This window comes from Hypanus sabinus, chromosome 30 (genome assembly GCF_030144855.1).
Source record: "Hypanus sabinus isolate sHypSab1 chromosome 30, sHypSab1.hap1, whole genome shotgun sequence".
Lineage (NCBI taxonomy): Eukaryota > Metazoa > Chordata > Chondrichthyes > Myliobatiformes > Dasyatidae > Hypanus > Hypanus sabinus.
Window position 1 is genome coordinate 22,133,045 of NC_082735.1, and position 18,328 is coordinate 22,151,372.

General features: G+C 44.1%; 1 protein-coding gene across 1 annotated transcript in view; it reads left to right on the forward strand.

Annotated features, from left to right (window-relative positions):
- Window positions 1–18,328, forward strand: part of LOC132383439 (transmembrane protein 35B-like) — a 67,903-nt gene that overhangs the window by 18,280 nt on the left and 31,295 nt on the right. The window contains exon 2 of the mRNA XM_059954398.1: window positions 1,972–2,152. Coding sequence (XP_059810381.1) covers window positions 1,972–2,152 — 181 coding nt within the window. The remainder of the gene's footprint in view (window positions 1–1,971; window positions 2,153–18,328) is intronic.

The following is an 18,328-nucleotide window of genomic DNA, read 5'->3' on the forward strand; positions in this document are numbered from 1 at the left end:
TGAGTTCTTGGTGGGATCACTTTGTCTAGAGCCTCCCACTTGATCTTACCACCGTGAGTGACCCTACTAGGAGTTCAGCTCCAGATGGCACCATTTTCGGGATCTCTCCACCATGACAAGGTGGAGATCCTAAATAGATACTCAATGTTTGGTACACTACATAGCGAAAACAAAATTCTTTCTTAAAAGCCTCTTCATGGTGGCGATGAGCATCCAATATTTACTCCCTTTTTGGGGCAGCTGCCCTCTGACAGAAAGCCAAGTGGGAGCCATTAGATAACGATGCTCAGTGAGCTGCAGGTGAGCATTAGTGGCCAAGTGATAATTGTCCTGTAATCTTTTGAGATTATTTGATATCATTAGTAACAGATTTAAAACAAGGCATAAATAACACTGCTGTGATGTCAACTTGGTGGACTAGTTTCAGGCCGATCAGTCACTATAGTAATTTCTGGAGCATAAATAAATTAAATGAGTGTAGGAAAGAATGTTTATTAATAAAACTTGTCTATGTAAAATATAATTGATGCAGAATAGGTTACTTAAAGAGTGTGTGTGTGTGAGTGCGAGTGTGTGTGTATGTGAGTGTGAGTGTGAGTGTGTGAGTGTGAGTGTGTGTGTGTGTGTAAGTGCGAGTGTGTGTGTGTGAGTGCGAGTGTGTGAGTGTGAGTGTGTGTGTATGTGAGTGTGAGTGTGTGTGTGTGAGTGCGAGTGTGTGTGTGTGAGTGCGAGTGTGAGTGTGTGTGTGCGAGTGTGTGTGTGTGTGTGCGAGTGTGTGTGTGTGAGTGCGAGTGTGTGTGTGTGTAAGTGCGAGTGTGAGTGTGTGTGTGTGAGTGTGTGTGTGTGAGTGAGTGCGAGTGTGTGTGTGTGTGAGTGCGAGTGTGTGTGTGTGTGAGTGCAAGTGTGTGTGTGAGTGCGAGTGTGTGTGTGAGTGCGAGTGTGTGTGTGTGAGTGCGAGTGTGTGTGTGTGTGTAAGTGCGAGTGTGTGTGTGTGAGTGTGTGTGTGAGTGAGTGCGAGTGTGTGTGTGTGTGTGAGTGCGAGTGTGTGTGTGTGTGTGTGTGTGAGTGCGAGTGTGTGTGTGTGTGAGTGTGTGTGTGTGTGTGTGTATGTGTGTGTGTGTGTGTGTGTGCGAGTGTGTGTGAGTGCGAGTGTGTGTGTGTATGTGTGTGTGTGCAAGTGTGTGTGTATGTGAGTGCAAGTGTGTGTGTGTGTGCGAGTGTGTGTGTGTGAGTGCGAGTGTGTGTGTGTGTGTGTGTGAATGCGAGTGTGTGTGTGTGTGTGTGTGTGTGTGTCCTTAACTCCTGTGAAGTCGTCAGGGTGCCATCATGACAAGCTATTCACACTGATCTTTCTGGTGATTGCTCATCGTACGGCGTGTCTTGGGCACCTGAAACCTGGCGGAGCCCATCCCTCTCCAGGTTTTCTTTTTATGAGGTTGAGTTGCTAGCTCGAAACTCAACCCAGGCATGGATGGAGAGCGTGCAAGGGAGCCAGCCAGATTTGAACTCAGGACCTCTCGCCCTGAAGTCCAGCACTGATGCCACTATGCCACCAGCTGGAGTAAAGATCTGATATAAATAGGATAAAAGCAAAACTAAGCTATATCTTCACAGAGAGAAGATAATAGAGAGGTATATTGAGAGCATCAGCCAATTAAGTTGATCAAAGAAAACAAGTTAACTTGGACAAACACACACAAAATGTTGGAGGAACTCAGCAGGTCAGGCAGCATTTAGGGAGAAGAATAAACAGTTGACATTTTGAGCTGAGACTCTATCAGGACTGTTTGGGGGGGGCGGGGGGAGGGAAGAAGCCAGAATAAAATATTGGGGGGAAGGGTAGGAATACAAGCCAGAAGGTATTAGATGAAACCAGGTGAGGGGAGACGTGAGTGGATGGTATAAAGTAGATGGACTTCCACTTGTTTCATTGGTTCTTATGTCTTTTGATGTTCTGTGTTTCATTAACAGCTGGAGGAGTTTGTGAAGTTCGCAGACGTATTTCCATTAAAGAAGTTCGGAATCAGCATAGAGCCCATCACCTTCCTAACAGCTGTGGGCTGGATCGAATTGGTTGGGGGTTTGCTGCTGGTATTTGGGCCCAGAATCTTGCAGGAAATCAGTAATGTTGTCCTCTCAGTCATTATGATAGGTAAGGAATGGTGCAACACGCACTTCGGTCAGACATACTGTGAATACAGCTGGACGTGTGTACACATTGTTCAAATATTTGATCTGGCGACGATTCATGCAAAACCTGCAGGTCTGCGAAACACTTTGGATTGCAGACAAGAGTTCTCGGAACCAGACATGTCAACTTATGGGTGCAATGGAGAAAAAGATGGTATCTTGTTCTCAAGGTATATGAAGGGTGAACAGTAGAAGGATATTAAACTCCACCTGCAAAAGAAATTTAGAGCATGACAAAAGAATAGGAGATGATACCAGGAGACAACCCACAAATTTAGGACTGACGTCAGGACCGATCTCCTCACAGATGGAATTGAACTCGGAGAAATTGAGGACGTTGACCTATCACCAACTGGTCTAGGTTAGGCAATTCACTACGCAACTCTTTAAGTAATCAAAGCTTGCACTTTATTGCTTGTGCATGAGTATCAACACAACTCGGTTGACCCAGGGCCAACAACTTAAGTCATGAATTCTATTGTTCCCTCTGTACCAAAATTCCCTCAGATCACTTTTCCAATTTATAACACTGAAACAGGGGATCTCCCATTGGCGAAATCATTTTTCCCCCAGCCCCGACAAGGGGGTCATCCCTTTGCAGCTAATGCAGAAGTCTCTCAAGCTACCATTCTTAGTGAAAAGGACATCTAAAAGCAGAGCAGAATGTTGCAAAGCCGCAGAAGAGTGTGCATGCGAATCATTTCAGGCATCTTGTGTTAAAACAGTGATGCTCCCAACCACCAAAAGGGGTGGAGTTGGGAAAATGACCATCTTTTCATTCCTAAAGTCAGGGATGAATGTCAGTACATAATCCCAGTGGTGGAGAAGCAGTTCCTGCAAATTATCCCATTGTAAGTGGATGGTAAGAAATAGCCTTTTCTTTACCCACTGTTTCTGTACTCAATTTATTTTACAAATTGAGATGTTTAATTTTCTAACTCTGTGTTGGTTCAATGCTATTAAATAAGCCACAAGTGTACGAGGGTTATTCTAGTCCCTGATTCTTGCAATATACTGTGTCACCTTGGGTCAAGATGAGTTTAGTGTTACAATTAGTGTCAGAACCTGATAGCGCCAGACTCTTGAGTTCAGGCCTGCCCTCACTTCCAGTCTGTGTTGAGTTTTCACCTTTCCTCTGGGTGGTCTGGTCTCCTCCCACATCCAAGAGAAGTCCTAGTTGGTTATGGACACAAGAGATTCAGTCCTGAAGAAGGGTCTCAGCCCGAAACGTCGACTGTTTACTCTTTTCCATAGATGCTGCCTGGCCTGCTGAGTTCCTCCAGCATTTTGTGTCATTAGATTTGGATTCCCAGCCTTTGCCGATTTTCTCTTATTTAAGATTCTGCAGATGCTGGAAATCCAGAGAAACACACCCAAAATGCTGGAGGAACTTAGCAGGCCAGGTAGCGTCTTTGGAGAGGAACAAACAGTTGACGTTTCGGGACTCCACCTTTCATCAGGACTCTCATGAGGAAAATGGCACGGAAACAATGGCACGGATGCTGGAAATTTGAAATAAATGAAACAGAAAATATAGGCTACAGAGAAACACATTGGGTGGTATCCGTGTGGGAGAAAAGAGATACAGAGTTAGCAATTCAGGGTAGAGGAATTAAAATAGGGATCATAAGGAATGGAGGAGCGGGATTAGAGCTTTTACGAAGCTAATCCTTGTGCCATGACTGAGGATTTCAATAGAAGAGTCTGGCTGATTTGAGACAAAGGAAATGGTACCTGTGACAACTGTTGGGCTATCCATGAATAATGTTTTTATTTCGTTGGCCCTGAAGTGTGTGTGGTGATTGGTGTTTATTTCAGAGTAATCCTGAAAGGTTTTCTCTGAAGTTTCTCCATTGGAAAGACAATGTCACAGATGGAAGTTTTCATAAGCGCCCAACCCAAAGCAGCCCGTGATCATTTCCCACTCTTCATCCTCTCCTCACTCATCCCTACCTTTCTTTCACTCAACTGCTTTCACTGCTTCTTGAGATGGGAAGGGAATTAACCAGGGTGAACGGTCTCAGTTACTACCAGTGATTCTTGTTAGGAAGTGCATCTTTCATTCAAAGTTTTGCTGATTCTAAGTGTAGCAGCTATTCGAACAAAGCAATGCCACTGCTGGTGACTAAACGAGTAGTTATCTTCTATGATGTGCCCTCCGACCAATCCAATAGTAATGTACTAAAAAGTCAAAGAAATGTATTCAATCCTTTGTTAGCAACTGACAAAACATACAATCTTGAAGCGGCGTAATTAAGTGGCCAGCAACAGTTGGGACACCCAGCGGATCCCAGCTCTAAGCTGCCAAGAACAAAGCACAAATATGTAACTAACCACTTTGCCCACCCACATGACTAGTTACCATAATAAACATCCAACACGGAATACAATGCAGATAGAAAACAGATGCACGGCTCCTACACTAAGAAAGCCCCACTGGGCAAGGTGGGCGATTAAAAACGAAGGGGATAATTTGCATGTTTCCTATCACTAACTTTAGGAGATGAAAGGTTACAACTCCATCCATTCGTCATCTTACATTTAATTGACCTGTAGATTTATTATGGCAAAATTCTGATTGCATGCTGTGTAATTAAGAGCATGAACAATATAGAGATCTCAGAATGCACAACTCTAAAATACAACATTGGAATCAACGGTTCTGATCTCTCCACCATAAAGGTGCAAATTGTGCTGAAGTACTATTCAGTGGGGGCATTAGTGCTGCAGTATTTCAATCTGGTTACTGTTTTTCATGTATCCTCCATTGACCCCACAGTGATTTAGTCTCCCAATGAAATAAAGCTGAATCTTTGGTTCCACTCCAACCCTGAGTTAAGGAGGTAGCCTTCTCTCTCCTCTCTCTCTTGCCCCACCGTTGTGACAAACCTTTAGTACCTAATCTCAAGACTCTCTTTTTCTCCCATCTTTAACTGTCACATATTTTCTTCCTCTCTACCTCCTGATTTCCATCATCTGACCTTCTCCTCTCTCTCTCTCTCTCTCTCTAACCCTATCTCTTTTTCTCTCTCTGTCTCATTCTCCTTCTATCATCTTTCTACCCTCTCCATCTCTCTCTCTCTCTCTCTCTCTTTCTCTCATCCCTCCTATTTCAGCTCTCCTCCTCTCTCCCCTTCACTGTCTTTCACAACTCTCCACTCTTTTCTCCCTTTTCTCCTCACCACTCCTCTCCGTCCGTCTTTCTGCAAGTCCAGAGCCCCTGTCTAATTGAATACAGCAGTGGGAACATCATGCTCCAACTATACAGGCCTCTGGTGATACAGCAGTTGGAGTACTGGGCGCATTTCTGGATGCCAAGCGATAGGAAGGACGTCATTGGGCCAGAAAGCCATTAGTGCAGAAAAGAGTGTCGCTGGGACTGAATGGTTTGAGATACAGTACTGTGCCAAAGTCTTAGGCACATATACATAGCTAGGGTGTCTAAGACTGTTGCACAGTAACTGTAATTATTTTGTGTATTACAAAAAGAAACAAATTTAATTACATATATGAGTGATGATAAACCTGCTTCTGATATGTGTCTGTCTTGTGGACTGAGAGTGGGAAGGCAATCATGGTTGGAAAAAGGGGAAGGGAGAGAGGAATCATGGTTGGAAAAAAGGGAAGGGAGAGGGAAGGGAACGGGAAGCACCAGAGACTATTGATCAATAAACCAATTGTTTGGAATCAAATGAGCCTGATTGGTGTCTCAGGGCTGGGTGTGTCTGCACCCACACCACCCTCCGCCACCCGTCCTACATCCCTCCTTCAGCGCTCCACCCTCTCATTCCCAACATGCTTTGCTCCGCAGTTTACAAACTCGCTCTCTGCTCCACGCTGACAAATACAGCACTGTGAAAAAGTCTTGGGCGCCCTTGGCTATATATATTTGCCCAAGACTTCAGCACGGTAATGAGCAAGAAGGGGTTTGAGGAGCTGGGGTTATTTCCCCCGGAGTAGGGAGGCTAAGGGTAACCTTATAGAGGTGGGCAAACTTTTTGACTCAAGGGCCACAAAGGGTTCTAAAATTTGACAGGGGGGCCGGACCAGGAGCAGATGGACGGAGTGTTTTGGTAATACACCTCATAAGAGAAAATAAAATATCATGGGATATGTAGAAAACGTGCTTTAATTTCAATTGAAAATGAACAAATGCATTACAACAAAATATCTGTCTTTGAAGTCCCATGGTATTTAGATATTTATTGAAATGACTTTTAAAACACTGAAAATTAAATGAATAAAATATGGCTTTTTTTAATAGTAACAGTTATTATTTTAAAGCACTGAAAATTCTGTTATCCTTCAAGATATTATCATCATCACTCTCCTCCTGACTGTCTTTATTTCAAAAACGGTAGGAGATGCAGGTCTACTTGTCCTGCTCCTTCTTATTCAATTGTCCCCTGTGCCAAAACTGTGAGAGTGCGCCAGTATGCGGAGCTCTGTGCTCGCAAATCCCCGCAGGCTATTTCCCTTAGCTGGAACGCTGGCTAATTGTGAGCCGGTTCGGATGTGCCAGGAAATGGGTTGCCACAAGGTCACAAAGTAAAGCGCAAATGTGGAGTAATATGCTGCACCTCAACAAAGGTCAATGTATATAGAGTGCGTCATCTATTGGGAAAACGCCAGAATTGCAGGGAAAAAACGTTAACAAGGTTTATTAATATAATTTCATCAAGTTCTGCGGGCCGGATTAAAAAGCTTAATGGCCCGCGGGCCGTAGTTTGCCCATGCCTGTTATAGAGGCAGTTAAAATCCTGAGGGACATGGATAAGGTGAATGGTCATGCTCGTTTTATTGGGTTAGGGCAACCTAAAGCGAAAGATTTAAGGTGAGATAGTAAAGGTTTAAAGAGGAACTGAGGGCAGCTTTTTCAAGGGTGGATGGTGTATAGAAAGAGCTGCTGGAGGAGGTGTCGAGGTGTGTTCAAATATAATTTTTAAAGCAACATTTGAAAAATAGTTGACTTGGTGTCTAGGCCTCTCCACCCTCACCCAGCTGAGAGATTTCACACTTCTGATGTCATTGCTTTAGTGGAAAGGAGTGTAGCTGGAGCCTTGCTTGCTGACACAGTTAAAAGGCAGGATAATGTACTGTATATCCAGTCAAGGAGTGCAGTAGTTTCATTGATTCTATATAATGGATGGGGATAGGATAGAAGTGGTAAGAAGAAAGCTTTATTGTCACACTAAAGATTCTGTGGAAGCTGAAGTTCTTTGCCACAGTTCAGGCCTGGTGAAGAGAGAGGCAGAGAAAATGTCTCAGGGCTTGTCACCGCAGCTTCCGTTTCTCTCGAATGGGCAAGAAATTTTAAAGAGAATTGCAGGCCAGAGTTTAGCACGAGAGTGGCAGAGAACAAATAATTTACAAAGGTGATGGTGACGAAAGTCCATCACTCTGGCTTTATTTGCCCCCTTGCAAAATTCGGCATTGCGGGATGTGTGAATGGCCACAGGGGACCTGCAGAGGACGGTGTGGGGAGAATCCGGCAAAAGTGGGCAAGCCTTTAACCAGCATCAATGTCACATACGAAAGACCCCCACAAGAGCCCTTGTACCAGTTTGGATATCCCCTACCCTGATCTCCAGCAACTTTTGTTCAAGAGAAAAATGGTTAAGCCGTCTAGGTGATGCATTATCTGAGAAGCCCAACGGTAAATTGTAGGGTTCCAGTTGCAGGAAAAGAAATACACGTTGGGTATTTTTCTGTTCACTCTCTTAATTGTGCTGGTCCCTGGTGTATGTAGTCGAATGCCTGTTTATGTGCTATTATTAATTCAAACTCAGAAGTTGCAGTACAGTACTCCTTGATTCTATAATGGGCCACTAGATGGCGCCATAAGCAAACATAAACTCAGAATGAAACGGGATCCTTGTACGTTAGACAGTGTAGACAAACACGATTTTCTGCAGTTGCTGGAAGTTTGAAACAACACATACGGAATGCTGGAGGGACTTAGCATGTCGGGCAGCATCTTCTGAGAGAAATAAACAGTTTACGTTTTGCTCCAAGACTCTTCACCAGGCCCCAGAGAAAATGCAGTTGAAATGTGAAAAATATGAAACGTGTTATTTTAAGCAAAAATGGAGAATGGAAAGCCCAATATTTTATCGAATCCCGTTATAATCTGGACAGTATCTCTGGATGACACTTTGAATTTTGAGAACAGAATTCTGGAGGGACTTATCAGACCAGGCAGCATCAGTGGAGGGAAGTGGGTGAAAGATCTCCACCTGAAATGCCACTTTATTCTCTTCAGGTGTCCCATTTTCCTAAACAAGTGCTGCCCGACTCACTGAGATCCCCCAGCGTTTGTTTTGCTCCAGATTCAGGCTTGTGCAGTCTGTTGTGCCTGCAGTATTTGTTGAAGCTTGGAGCCTAGAGTTAGGAGGCTGTCCTTTGCAGGGGGCAGTGAATGCTTCTATGCTGCATGGAAAACTGCAGCGACAGCCGACCAGTTCAGGCACTCAGGCAGTTCAACTAGGCCCTCCATTCCCTGAGCTGCAAAGTGTCATCATTTTCCCTCATTCCACTAAAACTAGTCAGAAGAGACAAGCAATACTGTCCTCAGTATGACCTAGGGGAGCATCAGAAGCAGGACTAGGTTTAATATCACTGGCATGTGTCATGAAATTTGTTGTTCTGCAGCAGTACATTGCAATGCATAATAATAAAAAGCTAACAAATTACAGTAAGAAACAAATATGTTTTAAATTAAGTGTGCAAAAAGAAAATTTAAAAAATAGTGAGGTACTGCACATGGATTCATTTTCCATTCATAAATCTGTTGGCAGAGGCAAAGAAGCTGTTCCTAAGATGTTGGGTATGTGTCTCCAGGTTCCTGTACCTCCTCCTTGATAGTAGCAATGAGAAGATGGCATGCCCTGGGTGATAGGGGTCCTTAAATAATAATAAGTACTTTATTGATCCCAAGTGAAATAATTATTTTGAAATAATTGATGAAATAATTTTATTACACGAGCAACATTTAAAAACATGCTTAAAAGTGTGCAGACTTAACTAATTATAAAGTACAGAAAAACAATATATGCAATTATAATGGACAAATGTGCAATAACAACATACAAAGTAATAAATCACAGACTATTGTAGTACAATGGGTATTCCCCTGTCGCACCGAGATAAACTGTTGTATCTGCTTATTGCTTTTGGTAGACTTAATGATAAATGTTGCGTTTTTGAGGCATCACCTTTTGAAGATGCCTTTGATGCTGGGGAGGCTGATACCCATGATGGAGCCGGCTGAGTCTGAGATCCATTCTTTTGATCGCAAAAATAACTTTCTTGAGCTCACAATCTATCGCATTATGATCTTCATTTTTCATTTTCAGTCTTTTTTTTACTGATTTAATAAAATTATACGAATAGATTCAAATCAGAGGAAAAGTTATATCAAATACATAATACCATAAACATACAAACATGTATATACACTGTCAAAATCATGTATAATATAATATTAGGCTAGTATATATAAACAGAGAACCACAACTCCGCTTGACAATTCATACAAAAAAAAGACTGGAAATTTTCTATTATTAAGAAGAAACCCCCCCCCCCCCCCCACTAAACTAACCTAAAACAAAAAAAAGGGACTAGGCAGTCCATTTGAGGATAAAATTACAGAAGAAAAGAAAACATCCTTCACATTATGAACTTGCACTTTATAGTTTACCAGCACAGCACCTTCTCTGTAGATGTTACTCCTCGTTCTACATTGTCATCATTTTACCTTGTTCTACCTCAATGCACTGTGTAATGATCTGATCTGTATGAATAGTGTGCAAGACAAGCCTTTCGCTGTATCTCATTATGTGTGACAATAATATTCCAATTACAAATAAACTAGATTTTCTGAATGTTAGTGTCGAGAGAACGTGTGCAGGCCTTTGGAGTTCTGGCGACTGGACGCTGGTGATGATAAGACCGACTCTTAAAACGTTGTAATTTAACACAGTTTTCGCTTTGTATGCCAGCCCAAAGAGAGGGTTTTATCGGTGGTTCTCTGAAAATGTGGCCTCACCGTGCATCATCTGTACGTCTTTCCTTCTTTTCATCTCCAGTGTGACTCCAGTCCTTCCACCAACAACAGTTCTCCATGCAGGTGCTGGAAGTTCTGCAGAACTTTGTGAATACCTTATCTAAGGAAGGATGTGCTGACATTGGAGAGGATTCCAAGGGGGTTCATGGAAATGATTCCAGGATTGAGGATTGTTTGATGGCTCTGGGCCTGTATTCACTGGAATTCCGAAGAATGGGGGCGGGGGGGGGGAATCTCTTTGAAACCTGTTGAATGTTGACAGGCCTCGATAGACTAGATGTGGAGAAGATGTTTCCTATGGTGGTGTAATCTAAGACCAGAGGTCACAGCCTCAGAATAGAGGAGCATCCATACAGAATGGAGGTAAGGTGGAATTCCTTCAGCCAGAGAGTGGTGAATCTGTGGAATTTGTTGCCACAGGTAGCTGTGGATGCCAAGTCATTGGGTAAATTTAAGGCAGAGGTTGATAGATTCTTGATTACTCAGGACATGAAAGAATACGGGGAGAAGTGCAGGAGATTGGGAAATGGGTCACCTATGTTGAATTGGTGGAGTTGATTTGATGCGCCAAATGCCAAATTCTGCTCTTACACCTTATGGTCTTAATACAGGTCACTGATCATATTAGTTGAGAGCCAGTAATATAGAATTCCTCTTTTAGCTCACCTATATAGTTGTGTCGTGGCCATGTGACATGCAACAAGACTTCAGACGGCTCATATACTTTAACTCCCACCTGTGCTTGAAGGATATTCAATGGAATAAAGAAAACATGTGGGCAATGAGCAGAAAATGTGACTGCCTAGCGACAGAGATGCCAGCTGCTAGCAGGAGGAACGGTTTAGCTGGAGCTCAGCACTAGCATTAGCCGGCCAGTGGTATCCGCACTGGACTTCGAAGCGAGTGGCCCTAGGTTCGAATCCAGCTGGCTCCTTGCACCCTCTCCATCTGTGCTGAGCTAGCAACTTGGCCTCATGAGAAAACCAGCAAAAATGCTGAAGAAATGGCAAGATTGCCGCCTGATGCACCACAAGATGTGGAGAGGAAGAAGACAAGCACTAGCACATTGTGTGGAAGGCAGAAAGCCAGCAGCGGGCAACCAACAAAGAGAAGCTGATGTCTGGAGCAGAAATCAAGTTTAAAGGAACGGTCTGCCACAGTCACCACACAGCCAAGCTAGTCCTTAAGTACTAAAGTTCTGCTTTGGACAGTTCGCATGACCTTAAGTGCTGGATTTGTACAACTTCCCAGGAGGTAATATGCTGACCTAAAACAAAGTCAGTGGAAATGTAAAAACGTCATGTAAAGGCTTTGTGGCAAAAGAAGCACAACAGCGTCACTTTCGCCTCAGGCGACTGAAGAAGTTTGGCATGGGCCCCAAATCCTCAAGACCCTACACAGGGGCACCATTGAGAGCAACCTGACTGTCTGAATCATGGCCTGGTATGGGAACTGTACCAACCTTGATTGCTGGGCACTGCAGAGAGTGGTATGGACAGCCCAGTGCATCTGTTGATGTGAACTTCCCTCTATTGAGGACACTTACAGCAGCATGTACAGAAAGAAGGCCTGGAAGATCACCGGGGACACCAGTCACCCCAGCCATAAACTGTTTCAGCTGCTTCCGTCTGGCAAATGGTACCGCAGCATTAAAGGCGGGACCAACAGGCTACGGGACAGCTTCTTTCAGCAAGCCATTAGACTTTTAAATTCACTTGTCTGTACATTGCGACGGAGTCATGGCGCAAAGGTTTTTACTCCCTCACATTGCGGGATGGATATAAGATTCAAATAAATTCTAACATTCAACAACATTTACAAGGATGTTACCAGGACTGGAGGACCTGACTTATAGGGAAAGGCTGTTTATGTTAGGACCTTTTTTCCTGGAGTGTAGGAGAATGAGGGGAGATTTGATAGAGCTATGTTGCTTCCACAACAGTTTTGTTTTACCTGTCATGATTGTTAGCCCTGAGCTGAACCCCTGAACCTGGAAGACCAGAGGAGCACTCAGTCTGGTCAATACCCTTTGATCTGTTTGGTATGGTTGACCCTACCAATCCAGAGCATAAAGCCTTGTCTTCAGCCAGCAAAGCTCTCTGGGTCATCAAGGCACACAAGCATCCAATCCATGACAAGGTTGTTGACCTCTTGAAGGGCTTTTAAGGTGGGAAAACAGAACTTCCTTTGAAGAACTCAAGAGCTTAATGGCAAGTGCACCAGATTCCACTGTCACATCAGCATTCTGGTAAGATGCAGTCCTTTCTCTGTTAGAGTGAGAAACCAAAGTTCTTCTAAAACAACCAAAGTATAGTGTTGCCAGAATGTTGAACTTTGTCTTCAAATTTCATTTTTCAATGGAATGAGTTTTTGAGTCAGAGTCTAACATGCGCCTGTAACCAACCAAGTGGAGATCAATCTCTCACTGTACACTCTTCAGCATGTACAGTGCCTAGAAAAAGTATTCATCCCCCTTTGGAAGTTTTCATGTTGTACAACATTGAATTACAATGCAGTTAATTTTGCTCTTATGACACTGATCAACAGGAAAAGACTCTTCTGTGTCAAAGTGAAAACAGATCTTTACAAAGTCATCTACATTAATTACAGATATAAAACACAAAATAATTGATTCCGTAAGTATTCACCCCCCCCCCCCCTTTAATATGACACACGAGATCATCACTGGTGCAGCCAGTTGGCTTTAGAAGTCACATAATTAGTTAAATGGAGATCTGTTTTTGGAGACCTGTATGCAGTCAAGTTGTTTCAATATATTGTAGTAAAAATACACCTGCATCTGGGAGGTCCAACTGCCGGTGAGTCAGTATCCAGGCAAAAACTACACCGTAAGGACAAAAGAGCACTCTAAGCAACTTTGCAAAAAGGTTGTTGAAAAACACCAGTTATGAGATGGATATGAGAAAATTTCCAAGTCACTGAATATCCGTTGGAGTACAGTTAAGTCAGTCATCAAGAAGTGGAAGGAGTATGGCACAGACGTAAATCTGCCTGGAGCAGGCCGTCCTCAAAAACTGACTCTGCAAGAAGGGGATTAGCGAGGGAGGCCATCAAGTGACTAATGACATCTTGGAGGAGTTACAAGCTTCAGAGGCTGAGATGGGAGAGACTGCACAAACAACAACTGTTGCCCGGGTGCTTCACCAGTCGCAGCTTTATGGGAGAGTGGCAAAGGGAAAGCCACTGTTGGAAAAAACTCACATGAAATCTTGGGTAGAGTTTGCCAGAAGGCATGTGGAGAGTCTGGAGACAGCTGGAAACCGGCTCTATGCTCTGACAAAAGCAAACTTGAGCTTAGTGGCCACCAGACTAAATGCTTTGTTTGATATAAACCGAACACCACACCTCATCAAAAGCACACCATCCCTACCGTGAAGCATGGTGGAGGCTGCGTCACGCTGTGGGGATGCTTCACTGCCGCAGGCCCTGGAAGGTTTGTGAAGGTAGAGGGTAAAATGAATGCAGCAAAATACAGGGAAATCCTGGAGGAAAACCTCTGATGCAGTCTGCAAGAGAACTGCGACTTGGGAGAAGATTTGTATTCCAGCAAGAAATTACCCCAAGCTTAAAGCCAAAACGACACAGGAATGGCTTAAGAACAATAAAGTTAATGCCCTGGAGTGGCCAAGTCACAGTCCAGACCTCAATCCAATTGAGAATTTTTTGCTCGACCTGAAAAGTGCTGTTCACTCATGATCTCCATGCAATCTGATAGAGGTTGAGCAGTTTTGTAATGAAGAATGGGGGAAACTTGCAAAGTCCAGATGTGCGAAGTTGATAGAGACCTATCCACACAGACTCAAATGTATAGCTACTAAATACTGACTTGAAGGGGGTGAATTCTTATACAATCAATTATTTTGTGTTTTATATTTGAAATTATTTCAGATCACTTTGTAAAGCTCTGTTTTCACCTTGACACAGGTCTTTTTCTGGTTATCAATGTCAAGAAAGTCCAGATTAAATCCACTGTGATTCAGTGTTCTAAAACAATAAAACATGAAAACTTTCAAGGGGGGTTGAATACTTTTTATAGGCATTGTATTACAATATTCCCCTTATAAAATGTGAAATGTTTCCTTATTTGTATTATAGAAAACCCTCAAACTATCTATCTAAATATACACTCGCTTAGAATAGCCATCCCCAGTTGTTGATGGTAAATGCACAGCATTGTACCTAAAGGCATGCATTGAGTTGTGGAGAAAATGTATACCTTGCTGATGCTTCAGTGTTACCTGAGATAACGCTATTGGCAGGTGATAAAGTTCAAGGTATGTTGCTAGAATGAAGCTTTGGAATCTAATTTAGAAAGTGGTTGCAAGTGTAACAATATGTGCATAACATGTTCTGTTTGACATATTGAAGCTGACCCACAAAGTTCTTGTTGGAATTTTGTCAGCACTATTGCATTGACCAGTCAATGCTAACCTGCTGTTTATCATCTTAGCACACGTCCATGGGGCTTGGTCTCTCCCTACCATTGATTGAACTCAAATCCACACTCCTTAACGAGTGGCTTTCTGACCGAGGCGAGCGATGCACGCCATCCAAGAGTATCTGAGGCTTGCATGAAGACTGATCGCAGGCAGGAGTAGGCACTCCAGTTCTCTGACAGGAATCCTGAGGCATTGGTAAAGGAGAGTGGAGGATAGGTTCACTAATTACATGAGACCAAGTCATCTCAAAGGAGTTAGACTCTGGGTGACATCTCCATACTATAGTGTGATATCTTGTGCAGTTCCTGTGTCTATCATAGCATCATACGGTGTCTCTATGATGATGTAAGTGGAGCTTTTGGCTCTAAGCACTACCGGGGAAGCCTCAAATTCTGGCAGTCACTCTGCAGGCTGCTAAATTGAAAGTAAAGTTTATTGCCACGTTCACAAGTACAAAGGGCAGCCCAGTAGCATGGCAGTTAGCGTAATACTTTATAGCATCAGCGATCGGGAATTTTGGGTTCAGTTCCCGCCGCTGTCAGCAACAAGTTTGTACGCTCTCCCCTCGACCGTGTGCGTGTCCTCTGGTTCCCTGCTGCTTTCCGGTGATGCACCGGTTAGCAAGTTGCGGGCATGCGATGCCAGCGCCGGAAGCTGGGCAGCACTCGCAAGCTGTTGCCGCAAAGGATGCGTTTCACTGTATGTTTCGTTGTACATGTGACAGATAACGTTCATCTTTTTAAAAAAAAAATGTGGATGCTCGGGAGCAATGAACTAGTTTCTTGCAACAGCGTCGCAGGCACGTGACATCAGATACACAACTTCACAAGAAAAGCTTAAGTTACGCATGAGTTGTACAGGAAATCTCCAATTAGAACAAAAAAAGATGTCCGTTGTGGTGTGGAGTGCCTAGGTGTTGCTACACTGAGGTGGTATCAAGGGTCGTCCTAGTTGGTTTAGAATCTAAATGGTTGAAGGTGGCATTGGGGATTCAACTTGGGTTATCTGTAGAAGCATAGAAAACCTACAGCACAATACAAAGTTGTGCTGAACCTTAGAAATTACCAGGCTTACCTATAGCCCTCTACTGTAAAGCATTGTGCTAACCACTACACTACATTGTCACCCCAACTCTTACAGTGATATTCTCAGCCTCCTTCACACACTGGGGGTAATGGTGCAGTGGACAATTAACCTCCTAATTCTCATGCCTTTGGGATATAGGAGGGGAATGGAGCACCGGGGGGGGGGGGGGGAGCCCAGACAGTCACAGGGAGAACGTGCAAACTCCGCACAATAAAGACCAGAGACCAGGGTTGAACTTGGGTCACAGGAGCTATGAGACAGCAGTTTTGCTCGCTGCACCACTGCACTGGCCACAGTTGTCTGCTGTCTGGACTCTTCGTGCAGTATGTGACAGTGTAATGGGTTTCAGTTGAACCACAGGACTGCCGTTTGCCCACTTTCCTGTGTGATGTTTCCTGTGCAAAATGGTGGTGTGAGCAGCTACTGACGAGTTTGCTGCAAGTCGAATACTGAAAGTTCAGACACCTACGCGCACTTGGAGTACAACACTAAAACAGCACTGCCCCATCATTGACCTGTAGCAATGGCATTGTTTTTAAAAGAGATCTTTGTATATACGGCAAAGTTTGAGAACCCAGCTCGGCTGACTCACCACTCAGTGGTGTTTTGTCTGCTGTGGAAAACAGCTAGTCTGTCAATAGAGAGAGCGAGAGAGATTAAAGCGATGCACAGTTGCTACAGTTCTGCTGAGCAGTTCTCTTTCCCTTCCTGTAATGGGAATCTCTGGTTCAAGCCCCACTCCTGAGTTTGAACTCCTGGCTGACATCAGGGGTGTCGCCGTGTGGGAGTGTTGTATTGTTCTTGGTGAACGCTTCCAGATGAGGCATTCAACTAAAGATCCACGTAGGCTCACAGATGTTTTCCACCGACATAAAAGGCCATTAAGCCCATCAAATCAGTGCTGGCTCACAGATCAATTACAACCGCCTACTCATAAAACAGTACAGCACAGAAACAGGCCCTTTAAATGCTTGTGTGTCTGCACTGAACACAATGCCAAATTAAACCTTTCCTATCTACATATGATCCATGCCCCCCCCCCCCCAGTCTCTGCATTTTCATGTGTCCATCTAACGGCCTCAAACACCGCTATTGTATTTCTTTCCACCCTGCCACCACAATCCAGACCCCTACCACACTCTCTGTGTTAAAAATAAATTTGTCTCACATATCTTTAAACTGGCTCATCTTACTTTAAGTGCCCGTCCTCTAGCACTTGACGTTTGTACCGGGGGAAAAATAATATTGAGTGTCTACCCTAACAATGCCTGTCATAATTTTATGAGCTTCTGATAGGTTCCTGCTTCGCCTGTAATGTTCCGGAGAAAATAATCCAAGGTTTATCTAAACAGGTTTATAGAACATAAACTCTAATCCAGACAGCATTTTGCTAAACCTTCTCTGCACCCTTTCTAAATTCTCCACGTCCTTCCTGTAATGGAGTGATTGAAATTGCACACACTACTCCAAGTGTGACCAAATCAAAGTGTTATAGACTTGCACTGTGACTTGCTCTATATTCACTGACCCAGCTCACGAAGGCAAGCAGGCCACGTGTTTGTTTTTTACCACCCTGTCTATTTCAGGGAGCTATGGACTTGCACCCTAAGATCATCTTTCCCTATATAGCCTATTCTTCCTACATCACTATCACCTGAGGTTCAGTTTCAGATTTAGATGTATTTATCACATGTACGTTGAAACATACACCAACATCTTTACCCACCAGAAGATGGAAGCAACCGGAGGAAACCCGTGTGGTCACGGGGAAAACGTACTAATTCCTTACGGGCAGCAGCAGGAATTGAACCCCGGTCGCCTGCACTGTAATGCATTGTGCTAACCACTATGCTACCATGCTGCCCTGTGTACTTTGCCCAAGTTCTATCTCCTTATCTGCACATGAGGGTCAGATGAACAGTGAATTAATATACCAATCCTCACTCCTTTGGGATATGGGAAGAAGCCAGACCACTCAGGGAAACCCAAGAGTGGAAGGAGGATTGGGCATATTTCATGTAACCGGCACTGGAGGGTGGGATTAACTCTGAGTTGGTCGCTGGAGGTCTGGGGCGGGAGCACCACAGTGCTGCCTTTACCTACTGCCTGTTACGGCGCTGGCGTTTAGGATGCAGCTCTCCATCTCTGGTGGTGTTCAGGTTTTCCTTCACTATGTCAAAAGCTTCCTTTCGGTTTTCACTGCTGACAGTCACGCGAGCCCTGGATGGACTCTCAGGAATGCCGTCACACTCGGGTGACGACGGCTTCTTCGTTGCCGTTCCCGTAGCAACTTTGTTCTGTCCGTCGGGGTTGTTAGCCTTGAGCTGAACCTCTCCAAACCTGGAGGACAGGTGGACCAACTGGTGGCCTCTGCCCTTTGACCTGTTTGGCAGGGGTGACCCTACCAAGAGCCAAAGCATAAAGCCCTGACTCAATCCAACATAGCTTTTTTGGATCTTTGAGGCACAAAAGCCTCCAAACCCAGCGACAAGGCTGTGGTCCTCGTGGAGAACTATCTTGCCCTAGA